The sequence below is a fragment of the Sinocyclocheilus grahami genome, unplaced genomic scaffold, assembly GCF_001515645.1.
Source record: "Sinocyclocheilus grahami isolate Dianchi unplaced genomic scaffold, SAMN03320097.WGS_v1.1 scaffold3626.1, whole genome shotgun sequence".
Classification (NCBI taxonomy): domain Eukaryota; kingdom Metazoa; phylum Chordata; class Actinopteri; order Cypriniformes; family Cyprinidae; genus Sinocyclocheilus; species Sinocyclocheilus grahami.
In genome coordinates, this window is record NW_015508719.1 from 3758 (window position 1) to 19496 (window position 15739).

Sequence of the window (15739 nt, forward strand, 5' to 3'; positions counted from 1 at the left end):
ACACATAAGTAGATGTTGACTTGTGCAGTCATCATTGGAGCATCGTTGCATGTCAGAATAGTCAAGTCACCATTATTTATATAACGCTTTTTACAATGCAGATTGTGTCAAAGCAGTTTTACAGTATTAAACAGGGAAATAGTGTGCCGTTCTCCTCTGGCTAGACAAAACCAGCAGTTAAATTCTAGGTTGCAGCAGAGTCAGATTGTGCAGAGGAATCATCTTGTTCCCGTGGTCTTGTCCCGGTGGCCGTCTATGATGAGGTCTTTGGAGGGAATCCATCTCTGGGGCTCATCTATTTGACATGGTCAACAATAGACATTGGCATCTTTTCTGAAATCTAGTTGTTGTATGGATCACATCTTTCAAACTGGCAATGCACCCAAATGCCTGAATTTCACAACAACCTAATTTTCTTCACTGCCCTCAACCTCATTGCTTCTGTCCTCTTTGGTCCTCAAAAAACTTTTTATTACTACAATCTGATTTTCTGATGCATTCCTGTCACTATCATCAATACTTTTTGAAATAAGTCCAGATTTGTCTCTCCATCTTCCCAAAATTTTACAAAAATAAACCTAAAACACATGTCAATAGTGCTAGCTACGCAAAATATGCATCCCATAATAGGACTTTGTTATGCATGATGCTTAGATTTTTGGACCTCTGAGTTATTGTTTTTATAAAAGTGCATTAAAAATGACAAAAAACATTAGAACATTTCGATCTAAAATTATATTTTTTATAACTTGAATGTATATGCATTTTCTAGTCTAAAATGAGCTCACTATAGAGCCTTGAGAGCATGTAGGTGTGCTAAAGTCTCCTTTACTACCTAAAAATGGGAAGCACATGGCAAATAAATTTGAATTCTACTGGTTGAAGGGGATGTCATATGACATCACTAAACTTTTATTTTATTGGTTGACTATTAACTCTAAAAAATGCTGTGAACAGAGCTGTTTTGGACAAGGGCTGCTGTTCGCGGGGGAACTGCGAACCTCAGACCACCGCCTCGCGTTTCACTCGTAGCTGAAAGATGCCATGACTGACTCCATAACCTGCCCAGAAACATACAGTACTGAAATTAGAGAACATATTTTAACATTAAATTAATTATATGTGACGTGACATGTGGCCAAGTATGGTGACCCATACTCGGAATTAGTGCTCTGCATTTATCCCATCCTAAGTGCACACACACAGCAGTGAACACACACACACCATGAACACACACCCGGAGCAGTGGGCAGCCATTTTTTTATGCTGCGGGGAGCAGTTGGGGGCTCGGTGGCTTGCTCAAGGGCACCTCAGTCGTGGTATTGAAGGTGGGAGAGAGCGCTGTACATTCACTCCCCCCACCTACAGTCCCTGCCGGTACGAGACTCGAACCCACACCTTTTGGGTTACGAGTCCGACTCTCTAACCCATTAGGCCACGACTTCCCCATATTCAGCTTTATAGAGAATAAAATCAGTTATTAGTTAGTTATGCAAGGCAAAATGCGTTTCCATTACGCGAAACGACCGACTGCTGCTGATGCATTTAGCTGACTGACATCTCGTCCTTGTATGTTGCGTTGCATAAAATAATGTAATATACAGCACAATAAAGACTATGTATACAAACCTTTATTTCGCTGAAGAACCGCTCTCTCCTAACTACCCAGCAGGCTCAACTCAGCGGTTGGGTAGAAAAAAATAACCCAGCAGCTTAGTTACAGAAAAACAACCCAGCACCTGGGTAAAAATTGTAAAAACAACCCAATAAAATTACCCAACAGGCTGAACCCAGTATTTGGCTTAAAAAAAATAACCCAGCATTTTTTAGAGTGTATTGCATTTTAAATGCAAATTTCTTAGCACCATTTATAAACCCCAAAGATGGTTGAAGTGCACTTTTTCTTGTTGGAATTTCATTGTGAACACACTGCTCACACTATTTCAACTATACAACAGCATAGAATAGTGCTTAAGCAAATTGGGATGCACCTTATTGTGTATTCTACTCAGTGACACTGTTTTTCGTTGATGTCATAGCTTTTAGCAATGAATCAACCTGCTTTTTGGTAGGCACAGCTATTTTTAAATTAAATGTGTGTGGCTTCCAGTGTGCTCCACTTCCAGCTATTTTTAGCTGTACAAAACAGCTCGTTTTGCTGCTTGATATTGCAAACTGGTGTTTCGTACCATTATTATTTGAATGTATTGTCTTGTAAACACACTGGTTTGCAGCACAAAACGTTTTATGTTATTCTTCTCATTAATATGTCTTGCACATTCACAGAAATCAGCTTCCGGAACACAGCCATCTTGAATACATCAAGAATGCAACTGCACCTCTTCAGCCACACTCTTCTCATTTCAACACGTCAACTTCCAGTTTCTTATGTAAATGTACAAGGCGCTCGTCCAGTATTTCAGGTCAAAAATGTTCGATAGACTCTCGTTTAAAACATGTTTTACAGACATAAGAACGATCTGCGTGTTTCTGTTGCCTTATCGTTTTCTGATCGACGCAAGGCAAGGTAAGAACAAGGTTTTACTTCCTTCTGATGGCAGCTACATTGAAACTATTATAAGCGGTTTTTCATATTTAAGATGCTTTTAGCAAACATAATTCTGCCATTCCTTTTACATAGTGTATCATGTTTTTATTGTTGTTTGTATTCTGTGTTCCTCAGAGAAACACTTCCTCAGCTACAAGTTTACAGCCGATTGCAAAGCAAACACACACCCTGTGTTCAAAGCTGTGTGTGTGTGTGATGGCAGAGAGATTGCTCAATACAGTAATGAAGAAAGAGTCTGGATAAGATCGAGTCTGACTGCAGATGACTGGATCAAAGCTCCTGCAGAACCACCTGAGTCTAGAGAGTGGTTCATGCATCAGTTAAACACGCTGTCAAACTGCTCAGACTCACAGTGTTCTGGTGAGCTTCATGCTTTACTCATCAATTATCAGACAAATTATGAAATTGCATGTATTTGTGGTCACACTTTATTTTAAGGTCCAATTCTCGCTATTAACAAACCATTAACTACGACTTTTGCCAAAATAAACTCGTAATTTGCTGCTTATTAATAATTAGTAAGGTAGTTGTTAAGTGTAGGATTAGGGATGTAGAATATGGTCATGCAGAATATGTGCTTTATAAGTACCAAGAAACAGCCAATATGTTAATTATACGCATACTAATAAGCACTAGTTAATACTGAGAATTGGTCCCTATAGTGTTACCGTATTTGTTTATGTACTGTAAGGTTCTCATGAGTGTTGTTCTGTGATTGCAGAGCTCCATGTTCTTCAGAGAATAACTGGTTGTGAACTGGAGAAACTTCCTGATGGAACAGTGAATCTGACAGTGTTTGACGAATATGGATTTGATGGAGAGGATTTCATTGTCTTTAATTCTGACGCTCTGCAGTGGATTGATAAAAACCCCAAAGCTAAAGAAACTAAAAGGGAATGGGATCAACAAACAGAACGAAACCAACTCCTGCAGCATTACCTCAAGACCTGCATGCACTGGATCTCCACATGTAATAACACTAAAAAGAGTATGTTTTAATCAGAGCAGTTTTTCACACAATAACTCAAGGAAGTTGTTTCTCGATACAGTTCTCCTATAAAGAGTTTTTAAGAGAGTTTTCTCTACACTTCTTATTGTTCATCTGGATTGCAGGAGTTTGACTGTCACAGATTGCATGTCAGTTTACTAATTTATTAAATATCTACTAACTATCATGAAATAGAAAATTAAAAAGGCTCATACTGATTATAGCTTTCAAAACCTATACGGCTTGTTTTCTTCTGTTTTTTTTTTCTCACAGAGACAAAACCAAGGTCTTTATCAATATTTGTTTGTTAATTGCATTATTATTTTCTTCTCCAGCTCCACCAGATGTTCATGTGTTTGTGAAGAAAGCTCCTGATGATCAAAGCAAGCTGGTTCTGAGCTGTCTGGCCACTGGTTTCTACCCCAGAGATGTTGAGATGAACATCAGATTGGACGAAACTGTTCTTGAGAACCAAACATCATCTGGAATCAGACCAAATGCTGATGAAACCTTTCAGATGAGATCCAGTGTGGAGACTGATGCAGCTTACTAATTTATTAAATATCTACTAACTATCATGAAATAGAAAATTAAAAAGGCTCATACTGATTAAGCTTTCAAAACCTATACGGCTTGTTTTCTTCTGTTTTTTTTTTCTCACAGAGACAAAACCAAGGTCTTTATCAATATTTGTTTGTTAATTGCATTATTATTTTCTTCTCCAGCTCCACCAGATGTTCATGTGTTTGTGAAGAAAGCTCCTGATGATCAAAGCAAGCTGGTTCTGAGCTGTCTGGCCACTGGTTTCTACCCCAGAGATATTGAGATGAACATCAGATCGGACGAAACTGTTCTTGAGAACCAAACATCATCTGGAATCAGACCAAATGCTGATGAAACCTTTCAGATGAGATCCAGTGTGGAGACTGATGCAAATCACAAAGGATCTTATGACTGTCTGGTCGTTCACAGCAGTCTGACTCAGACACGACCGGTTTTAACAGTGTGGACTATATATCAACAAACATTTAGTGGTGAGTGATTATGATTAGAATATCCGTTATGCACTAATGCAGCTTCTGCAATTATAACGTGAAGATTAAATACAAATCACTAACTGTAGAAAGAGAAATAGTGTTTATGTTTTTAATGTAATTAAAGGGGTCATGAAATGTATTTTCAGATGTTCATATTATGTCATATTTTATAAAAATGATAATGTTCCATCTTCAATTTCACTCTGTCACAAACGCTTCAATGTAAGATGTTTAAAAAAAAAACTGGCAGCATTTGGAGAGTCTGTTGTGAAATGAGATCAACTAACAAAACTACTCCTGTTTAATCACCTAGGCATTTTTAATATAGTTTGATCTTTTGGATCGATATTCTGCTGTTTCAGAAGGATCTAAACTGGAGAGATAGCTTTGAGGTTTTATTGTAAAGTAACCTCTCATCATATGTGTAAATATCAAGGACATTTTGATTCTCCATTTCATGAGCCCTTTAAATAATGTAGTGTAATTGGCACAAACAATTAAGGTTCAACTCTGTTCAACAATTTAAAAGTATTTATGATGCTTTTTTTTTTCTTCAGCAGAATCTTTATGGTCTGTTATAGCAGGAATAGCAGCAGCTGTAGTTATATTTCTCCCTGTGATTGGTTGCTGCATCTACCATTAGAAAATCTCAAATGGTAAGCTCTAAATATTAAATATGATCATTGCAGCATTAAATCTCTCTGTTGTTTTTTCCCCCCAATATTTTAAATATGTATGAACAGTTTGACAGTATATGATGGTAGAACTATGTGAACATGGTGAGGTGATTGTTATGATGATGATATTTTGATTATTTTGATTATTTGAATTTCATTTAATGATAGACTACAAGTAAGATTATTTATAATATTTAGCAAACAAATGTGAAGTGTGGCATGCATAATTGCAGCTTGACATAAACATAGAACATGCATGGTATTTATGCACTCAAAATTAATTTTTATATTCTTTGATGTTTCCCAGCTCAGATGAGAAGTTACCCAAATAAGTTGGAGTGATTGTACAGATCCTCAGTCCAGCGAGCGTGAGATTCTCGAAACATTTCAAAGCATTCAGATCACATCGGTGGTATGATCAAAAGTGCTCTTTTAAATGCCTGTTAATGTCAGATGCACATAGAACCTAAGTGATCGATGTTACAGTGTTACACTCTTTAATAAGGGCTGCATGTTAACCTTTTTTGCACATAGCACTGGTGCTACAGAGGTTGAAAATTTTGTAGTACAGGCCAAAAAGTTGAAGTACAAGTATAAAACGTCAGTTATCATGTCTGAAAACAAACACAAGTGAAGGAGTCCATCACCTAAACAGACACTGATGTTCCAAAGAGCATAAAAAATACAAACCATCACAAAAATAGTTTTAAACAAAACAATGTGCTATGTACAAGCTACATTTTTCTGTATTTGCTTAAAATGGAAGAGTGCAGAAACATAACACCTAAACCTCAACAAAATATAAAATAATAAAGAATGGCAGAGATTAAGGCCAAAGTGGGCGCAGATAAAAAAATCCTTGTCATTATTTTATCTTTGTTATGGACCCTTTTCACAAAACTGGGATGACGCGATAACACTATATTTTGTATTATATTACCTTTGCACCGAATTACAAAAAAATAATTATCGCTAATGCGAGGGTGTTTCTAATACTGCGTCTATGGGAGTGACGGTCATTATCAGTCTATCTCTCTCTATTTATTTTTAATTTTTTTGGAAAGTCATGAAAACATTATCGTGTAGTTTTTCTTTTGCTATTTGAGCAAATGGGAATGCAAAAAAAGATATATATTTGTGGTAGTCTCCCATTCACCACTATATATTTACCCATCTATGATGACTTCCGCTGCTGAGAAACCCGGAAATGTGAAAAGGGTCTATTAAAAAAAGGCAGTGGCTATTTACACTAAGTGCAAATAGCATATTTTCTTAGCGATAGATACTATTTACACTAAGGGCAAATAGCAGTATTTTTTAATGATATGCTATTTACACTAAGTGCAAATAGTTATAGATTCTATTTACACTGTGTTAAAATAGCAAGATTTTCTGCCATACTACTTATTGCAAAGGTCATACTGATGTATAACATGTGTCTTTTTCAGTGTTGATTATCCCAAGCACACCTTGGTGGGCGGAGTTACTGTAAATAGCCTCTGCCAACAAGGCAGCTATTTGCACTTAGTGTAAATAGACACTCCGTTAAAGAAAATGGTAACTTACATTCTTTAAAACATCTTATTTTGTGTTCAGCACAAGAAAGAAATGAATATAGGTTTGGGACAACGTGAGTGAGCAAATAATGACAGAAATGTAATTTTTGGGTGAACTATTCCTTTAATCACAAGCGGCAGCAAGTTTAGTCCTGTCACTTAAGCTGCACGCATCCGTTTCTCTCTCAACTGTTTACTTTCATTTTAGACATAACCATCTGTGTTTAAATGTAAACATTGTGTGTTTTTGACAGTATTAGATCAGATGCAAAATCAATTAGACGTGAAAGACAATTTAAAATCAGGTGGTGTGCGGTGTGCGCGCTTCATGTGTAGCATGTCAGAACAGCACGTGAATTAAATGTTTAAGCAGATGCAAATAATGTACTTTTGTGATTGCTCATAAGTGCAGTGTCCCACGAATGTAACTCTACTGAGGAGTTAACATTTGATGTGAATGTATGTCGCATTGTACAGTAGCTATGAGGTGGATGCCTCATACTGTATATGTCGCACTGTACAGCCCTGCTTTAGTGCAATACAACTTTTAGCAGTCATGGTTAAAATGTACTGATGTGTCTAAAGACTCATTTTCTTCTTTTTAGTTTTTGTGTAAAACCTGTTGTACTGTGTGCACAAAGCTTAATTATCTTTGTTGCTTTAATAGTGTTCTTTGTAATGTTTACTTTATCGTGCTCCATCATTATAAGCTCAGCTACAGGAACACTATATCATGATACAGGGATCCTGTAACTTGCACAATCATGATTACTGTGTTTGCGATCCAAAGGTCATGAGTTTTATTCCCAGGGATCAGATATATAGACTGAATGCAATGTTAAGTGTTATTGATAAAAGTGTCTGACTCATGCAAAATGTGCCTGTTTTGACAATGTGTTGTGTTCAGTGTGCAATATAAGAAACAAATGTCTTAAGTGTGAGTGTGTGTTTATGGACAAACATGATGTTTAGGTATGAAGATCTTCACTGATATCGGACATTTCTCTCAGCTCATATGAATGCAACGTCTGTTAGATAATCAGAGAAAACTAAATATAAGGCCTCTAAAAATTATAATTAAAACATTTCTCATCTAATTGTCTTGGAACAAAGAAAAGTAGAGCTGAGCCATGCAGTGAAGAAAAGTTTCCAGAGGACAAAATTGGATTTTATTAGAGGAGACAAAAAGCAGAGATGCCTGCTGAACATCTGGCCATCTCACTCACAGCTGACATTTTTAAATGTCTTAGATCTTATTGCAGGTGTTCTCCTCCCAACACTCCCTAACTCCTTTCCCATGGTCTTCTCATTAATTAGTTACATTGTTCTGTCTTGTAAGTGTGGCAGACTAACATGTGTCAAAACATAATCACAAAAGTGATTATTCAGTGTGTTTACCTCAATATTTTTTATCATAAGACCATGTTTGAAGGCCATATAGCCTAGACGTGTCAATACTTAGACAAATACAAATACTTAGTTTCAATACAGATGCCAACCACAAGCAACTTCAAAAACAATCTCATTCTTTCCCCTGTGACTTCCTTCACAGTCAGGTCAGAGTCAAAAGTAACAATTATTATATTATATTATATTATATTATATTATTTTAATTTAAACAATTATTATCAAACATTTATATTCATTTAGTAACAAATATATCTTAGTGTAGGCTATATCTTTAGAGTTTTATAATTTATTTATTTCTTCTTGTCTATCCTCTAGTTCACATTTACAACTGCGTGTTTTCTGCATAAAAATAAGGTTCATTTTTGGCTTTGGTCTAAATAAAGAGCAGAAGGGCTTATTGAAAAATGCTAATTCATTCTCTGCCAGCAGGTGGCGCTTTTTGCCAGGAATTAGCCGTTTTCCCCAGTAACCGCAGTAAACAAAGGCAGCACCTGACTTTGAAACTTGCAGCGCTCATATTTAATCAATTAAATAGCCTTTTGAAGTGTAAGCTATATTTCATTATACATGTACATGTATTTATTTTTTTTTCACTGGAGCACCACCTGAGTCTTCTTCTCCCATTTCTACCAGTGATCCTTGTTTCCTTCCCGCGGTACTCCTTGCACAGATATCAATAGCATCACTGGGATGTAGGTTGCCAAGTTGAGGGGACAAATGGGTTGAAATTTGTATGCGTTGATCGTGTGAGAAAGGTGCGTTTCATACAAGATCTGGCAACTGGACAACCTTGGAATTTGTTGTCATGATTATTCATATAATGAGGTTTGGCCCATACAAATTACGGGAGTTTTACCGGAAGCGAATGTAGCAAACATATAAGTGGGAGTTTTTTAATAGAAAGATTCAAAATACGGGAGAAATACAGGAAAATATTTAAAGGGGTCATATGATGCGATTTCAATTGTTCCTTTCTCTTTGGAGTGTTACAAGCTCTTGGTGCATAAAAAAGATCTGTAAAGTTGCAAAGACTGAAGTCTCAAATCCAGAGAGATATTCTTTATAAAATTAAGAGTCAGCCACACCTACCTAAAACGGCTCGTTCTAACACGCCCCCACATGTCTACATCACTATGTGGGAAGATTTGCATAACGCCGCCCAAATGTTCACGCAAAGAAAGAAGGCATAACTTTTATTCTCGTTGTAGTATTGTTGCCGCTGCCGCCATGTCGTGAAGGCTCTGTGTGTTTTGTTGTGAAAGCGAAACTACTTTGTTTGGTCTTCCAAAAGAGGACGATATCTGCTTCATCATGCCTGGAGCTGATCTGTGCTGGTCGCTGAGGAAATACATCAACTTAGTGCTGTGAGGGTTGACAGGTATGACGTTGCCTCTGTAGCCGATTGATTGAGACGTCTCAATCAATCGGCTACACCTCTATAAACTAAACATTCTTGGGGGTAAACTAATTAGTCAACACCAAATCAACAATTTGTGTTAAAGCATGTGCATGGAATGTTTCAGCCTTGCACATGGTTATGATGGTTATGAAGAGTATATCAGTGATTAGACTTATTCCAGACTATAAATATAAAAATATGACATTAAGTAGGTAATAATACACTGGTCTGTCCCACGGTGCCAGAGGAACTTGCAAACATAGTCTGGACTGCTTTCTGGTGTTTGGGTTTTTAAACTAGCAGTTAAGTCTACCCATGTTGCTAAGCACTGAGGTGCTCGTCAATCCAGTCTTCTTGATTTCTGATCTGATTCTGTAATCGAAAGATGAACTGGGCTGCGTTTCCCAAAATCATTGTAAGCGTATGTTGATCGTAGCTCCATTGGTTTCAATGTGTCTACGATGTACTTAAGCTTACGATGCTTTTGATCAGTTATGTTTCTGTTACAGACTGCGTAGCCAACTTAGCTGTGGCAGTTGAGTGAATGAAGTACCTAACATTACACATTTTGTTTTGCAGTTATTTATGTGCATCATCCAGGTATTCAAAGTTCACTATTTCTTGTTGTAATTTTCATTGTGAACACACAACTTTGCACCATTTAAACTACAAAACGCCATAGAATAGTTCATAAATACACAAATGGGGACACAGCTATAGTGTGTTCTACCCAATGAAACTGTTTTTGTTATGTAAAGATGTCACTGCTCAACATCATTTAGCAACTTTTAGCAACAAATCAACCTGATGTTTACAACTTAGCTAACATTAGTGACCATTGGTAAATTTAATATGTCTGGCTTCCAGCGTCATCCACTTCCATCTATTTTTAGCTGTACAGAACAGCTTGTTTTGCTGCTTGATATTGCAGACTGATGTTTCTTACCATATTATTTTAATGTATTGTCAATTATAAACACACTGGTTTGTAGCTCAAACAGTTTTAGCATTTGCTGCACTTTGTTATTCTTCTAGTTAATTTCGGCCAGAAATTTGCATAGCACCAACGCAGATCCCTTCGAGGACTTCCTAATGATTTTCCTGTTTTTTTTTTCATGAAAAAATAAAAGTCTTTCATGAAAAGTAAAATAAAGTTTAATAAATGTTTTAATGTGCATATAGACTTCATTCGTCAGAGTAACAAGTGCAGTCATCTTTGCTTCTAATTCCGACTTTTGTTTCAGAATTGTGTGATATAAACTTCTGTTTATATCTCACAATTATGACTGTTTTTCAGTCATAGTTTAATTAGGACATTTGGGTCATTTTTATAAACGTGCCTTAGAAAAAAACATTACTGTCCCTCTTGAGAGAAAACAATGTCATTTATATATTTTAAGATTAATCCGTGCAAGTTTCTTTCAGTTGAAACAGCTAAGACTTACATTTAAGTCTGGGACTAGGCTTAAGCCTTGTCTGTGAAACCGGGGGATAAACTCATAATTGCAAGTTATCAAGTCCAATTCTAAAGGGGGAAAAAGACTATATTCTTTCAGTTGCAAGTTTTTATCTCAATTCTGAATTTATAACTAGCAATTGCGAGTTTATATCATGCAATTTTGAGAAAAAAAGAAATTATCGCTCACAATTCTGACTTTTTTTCTCAGAAAAAAATTAACTGCATTTCTGCGGGGAAAAAAAGCCACAATTGTGAGATAAAAAGTCACAATTACCTTGTTTTATTTTTAATTCAGTGGCAGAAATAGGCTTCCATAATTAAGTCCCCCCTTAGCACAGCCAAGAAATTCTAGAGCCGCCGTTTTTTGTCTTATCCTTTTCTAAGCTACGCGAGGCAAGGTAGGAACAAGGTTCATTCATTTCTGTACAGCACTTCCACCTGACCAACAGATGACAGCTACATTGAAACTATTATAAACAGGTTTTTTGTTGTTGTTTGTATTCTGTGTTCCTCAGAGAAACACTTCCTCAGCTACAAGTTTACAGCCGATTGCAAAGCAAACACACACCCTGTGTTCAAAGCTGTGTGTGTGTGTGATGGCAGAGAGATTGCTCAATACAGTAATGAAGAAAGAGTCTGGATAAGATCGAGTCTGACTGCAGATGACTGGATCAAAGCTCCTGCAGAACCACCTGAGTCTAGAGAGTGGTTCATGCATCAGTTAAACACGCTGTCAAACTGCTCAGACTCACAGTGTTCTGGTGAGCGTCATGCTTTACTCATCAATTATCAGACAAATTATGACATTTCTTGTATGTTTTTATGTACTGTAAGGTTCTCATGAGTGTTGTGTGATTGTAGAGCTCCATGTTCTTCAGAGAATAACTGGTTGTGAACTGGAGAAACATTCTGATGGAACAGTGAAGAGTCTGACTGTCTTTGATGAATATGGATTTGATGGAGAGGATTTCATTGTCTTTAATTCTGACGCTCTGCAGTGGATTGATAAAAACCCCAAAGCTAAAGAAACTCAAATGAAATGGGATCAGCAAACAGAACGAAACCAACTCCTGCAGCATTACCTCAAGACCTGCATACACTGGATCTCCACATGTAATAACACTAAAAAGAGTATGTTTTAATCAGAGCAGTTTTTCACACAATAACTCAAGGAAGTTGTTTCTCGATACAGAGGCAATTTATCATCATTCACTGACAAATAAATACTAGTGTGTTAAAAATGTACTGATCTAAAAAACTGTTTAAAAAAAGATTTGGTAACGCTTTAGATTACAACCCGCAATGTACTGCGTAAGTAAACAGAATTTACAGCATAACTTTTTTGTAATTACAGTGTACCTATTTAGTACCTCCGTGTAGGTATAAGGTAACAATATGCGAAGTTTGGGGAAGAAAGGAGTAATCTGTAAAATTACAAATTATTTCTACTGTAAGTATTTTGAAACCAAGGGGTACCTATTCTAATATTATGGGGTATGTATGACCTAACCACAATCTCATATTTGCAAGCGATTAAGCAAAAACGTACACTGTGTACTTTTTTATAGCCTACACATATAAAACATGCTGGTAATTATTTCAATCCAAACGTTCGGTTGAGACTGTTGGGTTAGGAAGCTGGCTTGATTTGACCCAATTTGGGTTGATATCAGTAATAAGTAACCCGACGTTGCTGGGTTATGAATGTGGAGGACGTGAATGAGAGCATGCAGCAAGTCACGTGAGTTCACACGTGAACGGCTCTGTGTGCAACGAAATCCATGACTGCGGTGCTTAAGATGGGAGCATGGAGACCAAGAAACATACTGTAATGAAATTTGGCATGGAATGTGCTGAGAATGCTAAATTCTCAAATTTTCTTTTTTTTTTTTTTTTACTGTACTGTATTGTGGTGCATGCTAAGTTCATACAATTCTTTGGTAGTTGAACTTTTCTAGTGCTTTTCATCTACTGCAAGATTACTTTACAGTAGTAAAATGAAAATGATTTTTTCCCCCCAAAAGTTCATTGCTGAATTATACATCTGTAATTTAATTTATCTACAGGCCTACTGTAATAGACATTGAGCTGCAAACATCATTCCTGAATCCTAGTAAGAGTTCTGTGTTACAGTGGTATTGATCTCAGTGTTCACTGGGCAGGAAAGTCATCTGTGTATTTGAATTGTGTGTAAGCATTTACAGTCTTTTTCAACTGCTTACACACAAAATCTTAACTTGTCACACAATTTCTGAAAGCTGACACTCAAACATCACAAGCACACACCAAATCTGCAAAACCATACACTAATTCTCGGCCTTTGACTCAGTTTTCAATTTCATAAAACACTTTTTGCAAAACACAACACACAATTCTTTATGTAACACACAAACATCGAACAGGAATTTATATTATGGCAAAGGTGTTTGCAAATGTTTGCTTTTGAGATGTGTTTGTGATATTTTGAATGCAGTGCTTCATTTAGCAAGAGATGTGAGCCATTTTGCATTTTGTGCGTGCAATTCTTGGATTTGTTTGTAAAGTTTTGAAAAAAAAAGAGGCAAAGTTTTGAAAATGTAAGCAGTTGAAAAAAAAATCCTGTAAGAAAAACTGTAATAACTAGATTGAAAAGTTTGAAAGACAAATTTATGCTGGCTTGTTTTAAAGGGGGCATAACACACACAGTTTCGCCCAATCTCATGTTAATCTTGACTACCTATAGAGTAGTACTGCATCCTTCATATCTCCAAAAAGTCTTTAGTTTGATCATATTTATAAAAGAAATATACAGCTTTGCGATTCTCTCCGGAAAAAGCCGAGCTCCTGGAGGCGCATTGTGGGCGGAGCTAAAGAGTGACGAGCACTTGAGTCGCTGAATGCCAACAAAACAGACATTTGATGCCGTTTCACTAACCGTCTGCAGTTCTGAATCATGACTGGGATCTTTTATAACTGGGACCGCTCCATCTTTCAGTATCAAACGATGAAACTGATCCAGTTTCAGTGCTTTGATATTATTGTATTTCTTTCTAATGTCAGGAAATTCAAAAGTGTTTGTTGCTTTTAAACTTGCACTAAACATGATTATACCATCTAAGTAGCCTATGTAATTTTAATAGAACCGCATGTCTTCTTTAGTGATAAAAGCTCAGAAACTTTTATAACCTGTTGAAGTTTTTTATATTGTGTATTGACTTGGTGCCATGATGGATATTGAAATGTTATTTATTTTTCATTTTAAACAGTATAGATGATTACTTAATGGTAATACAATATTTGTGAACACAACTGTACACACGTATGTCAGACCATAAATCCCCAAAAGCTGTGCATGGGGGCTTGCTTTGGTGTTGGCGCCCCTCAAAAATTATTTTCTAGATCCGCCACTGACTTTGCTCAAATGTACAGCTTCAAAGTCAAAGTCAGTCTCATTGATGAGTGTTGAATGCATAAATGTGCCTCTCTGGACAATGTGTTGTGTTGCAATAGGTTATAATAAATAAATGTCTTAATAGTGAGTGTGTGTAGTGTACTGGACAATGTGTAACATTATGTACATGGTAGAAAGATCTTAACTAATCTCAGACATTTCTTTCAGCTCATTAATGCACTGACAACATCTAAACATCTGTAAACAAAAATGAAAAAAATCTAATGTACATTTAGTAACTGAAAAATCATCACATTCTGTGTAAAGAAGCTGTGATGCAAATGTTGTATTTTGTTGTTGCTTATGTTCGTGTGTGATTTCACCAAAAAAGAGGACTGCAAAAGTGTTTATTTCCCCGTTGTTCTCATAACCTGGCTGCTTAGTCGCTTGATGATACTGTCTAATACTGTTTTCACTCAGAATGTTTTTGCATACAAGATGGCAAACGTACGGTGGCCGAGAAGTGCAGAACAAATCACAATTCTGAAAACAAAAGAACAAATTACAAACGCAAATGCAAGTCTAAAAAACAAAATAACAATTCAGAAAACACAACAACAATTCAGAAAACATTATAACAAGTCAGAAAACACAATGACAAATAAACGCTACCTAACTTTACGAAAACGAAAGTGTTTATAAACTAGCAGCTGGTCAGTCCGGCACAGTCGACACCGGGAACAGATGCCTTCAGCTTTAATGTGCGTCTAGGACGCGAGTCTAAAATTGTGCAAATGGCTAACAAGTGTAAAAACATTCTCTTTATAAAAGTAGTTTGGCTTATTTTTCACAGTTTTTTGAGCGATGGTAAGAACCAAGGTAAGCACATTCATATTGCTTCCCTGCTTAAAAAAAAAGAAGGAAAAAAAAGAATAGAACCATTACAGAAATCCTAATCTTTTCCATTACAAAACCATTACAAACCATCAACCATTAACCATTAAAGCCATTACCAAATGGTTTCCATTACGTAGTGTGTTCTGGGCATATTCCATTAGGATTTATTGGTTTGTATAGGCTTCCATTACAAATTTGTATTGGTCATGATTTGCTCATAATGGTTTCCGTTTTCGGTTTTCATTAGCCACAGCAGGAAAACACGCAGTCTATTAACAAATATAGGCTATACACTATACCTTTTGAGTTTGATTCCAAGTTATATTTATAAAAAAAAAGGAAAGAAAAAGAAAAAAAGCTTCAGCAACCATTTTAGC

At 36.4% G+C, this 15739-nt stretch overlaps 2 protein-coding genes and 1 long non-coding RNA gene across 3 annotated transcripts in view; all 3 read left to right on the plus strand.

The window, feature by feature from the left end:
* The window catches only part of LOC107576399 (major histocompatibility complex class I-related gene protein-like), a gene marked incomplete at its 5' end in the record, with an annotated part of 7729 nt that extends 3619 nt beyond the window's left edge, over nt 1-4110 (plus strand). The window contains 3 exons of the mRNA XM_016262583.1: nt 2684-2929; nt 3291-3557; nt 3893-4110. Of these exons, the coding sequence (XP_016118069.1) occupies nt 2684-2929; nt 3291-3557; nt 3893-4110 (731 nt within the window). The remainder of the gene's footprint in view (nt 1-2683; nt 2930-3290; nt 3558-3892) is intronic.
* Nucleotides 4111-4253: 143 nt separating this feature from the next.
* LOC107576401 (uncharacterized) lies at nt 4254-5638 on the plus strand. The gene is made up of 3 exons (XR_001608049.1): nt 4254-4591; nt 5152-5250; nt 5579-5638. It is a non-coding gene; the product is annotated as an uncharacterized lncRNA (long non-coding RNA).
* Nucleotides 5639-6879: 1241 nt separating this feature from the next.
* Nucleotides 6880-12226, plus strand: LOC107576400 (major histocompatibility complex class I-related gene protein-like; the record flags this gene model as incomplete). The annotated part of the gene is made up of 3 exons (XM_016262585.1): nt 6880-6901; nt 11611-11856; nt 11957-12226. Coding segments are annotated over exons 1-3 (538 nt in total), but the record flags the coding sequence as incomplete, so codon positions are not given.
* Between the last annotated feature and the right edge of the window lie 3513 nt (nt 12227-15739).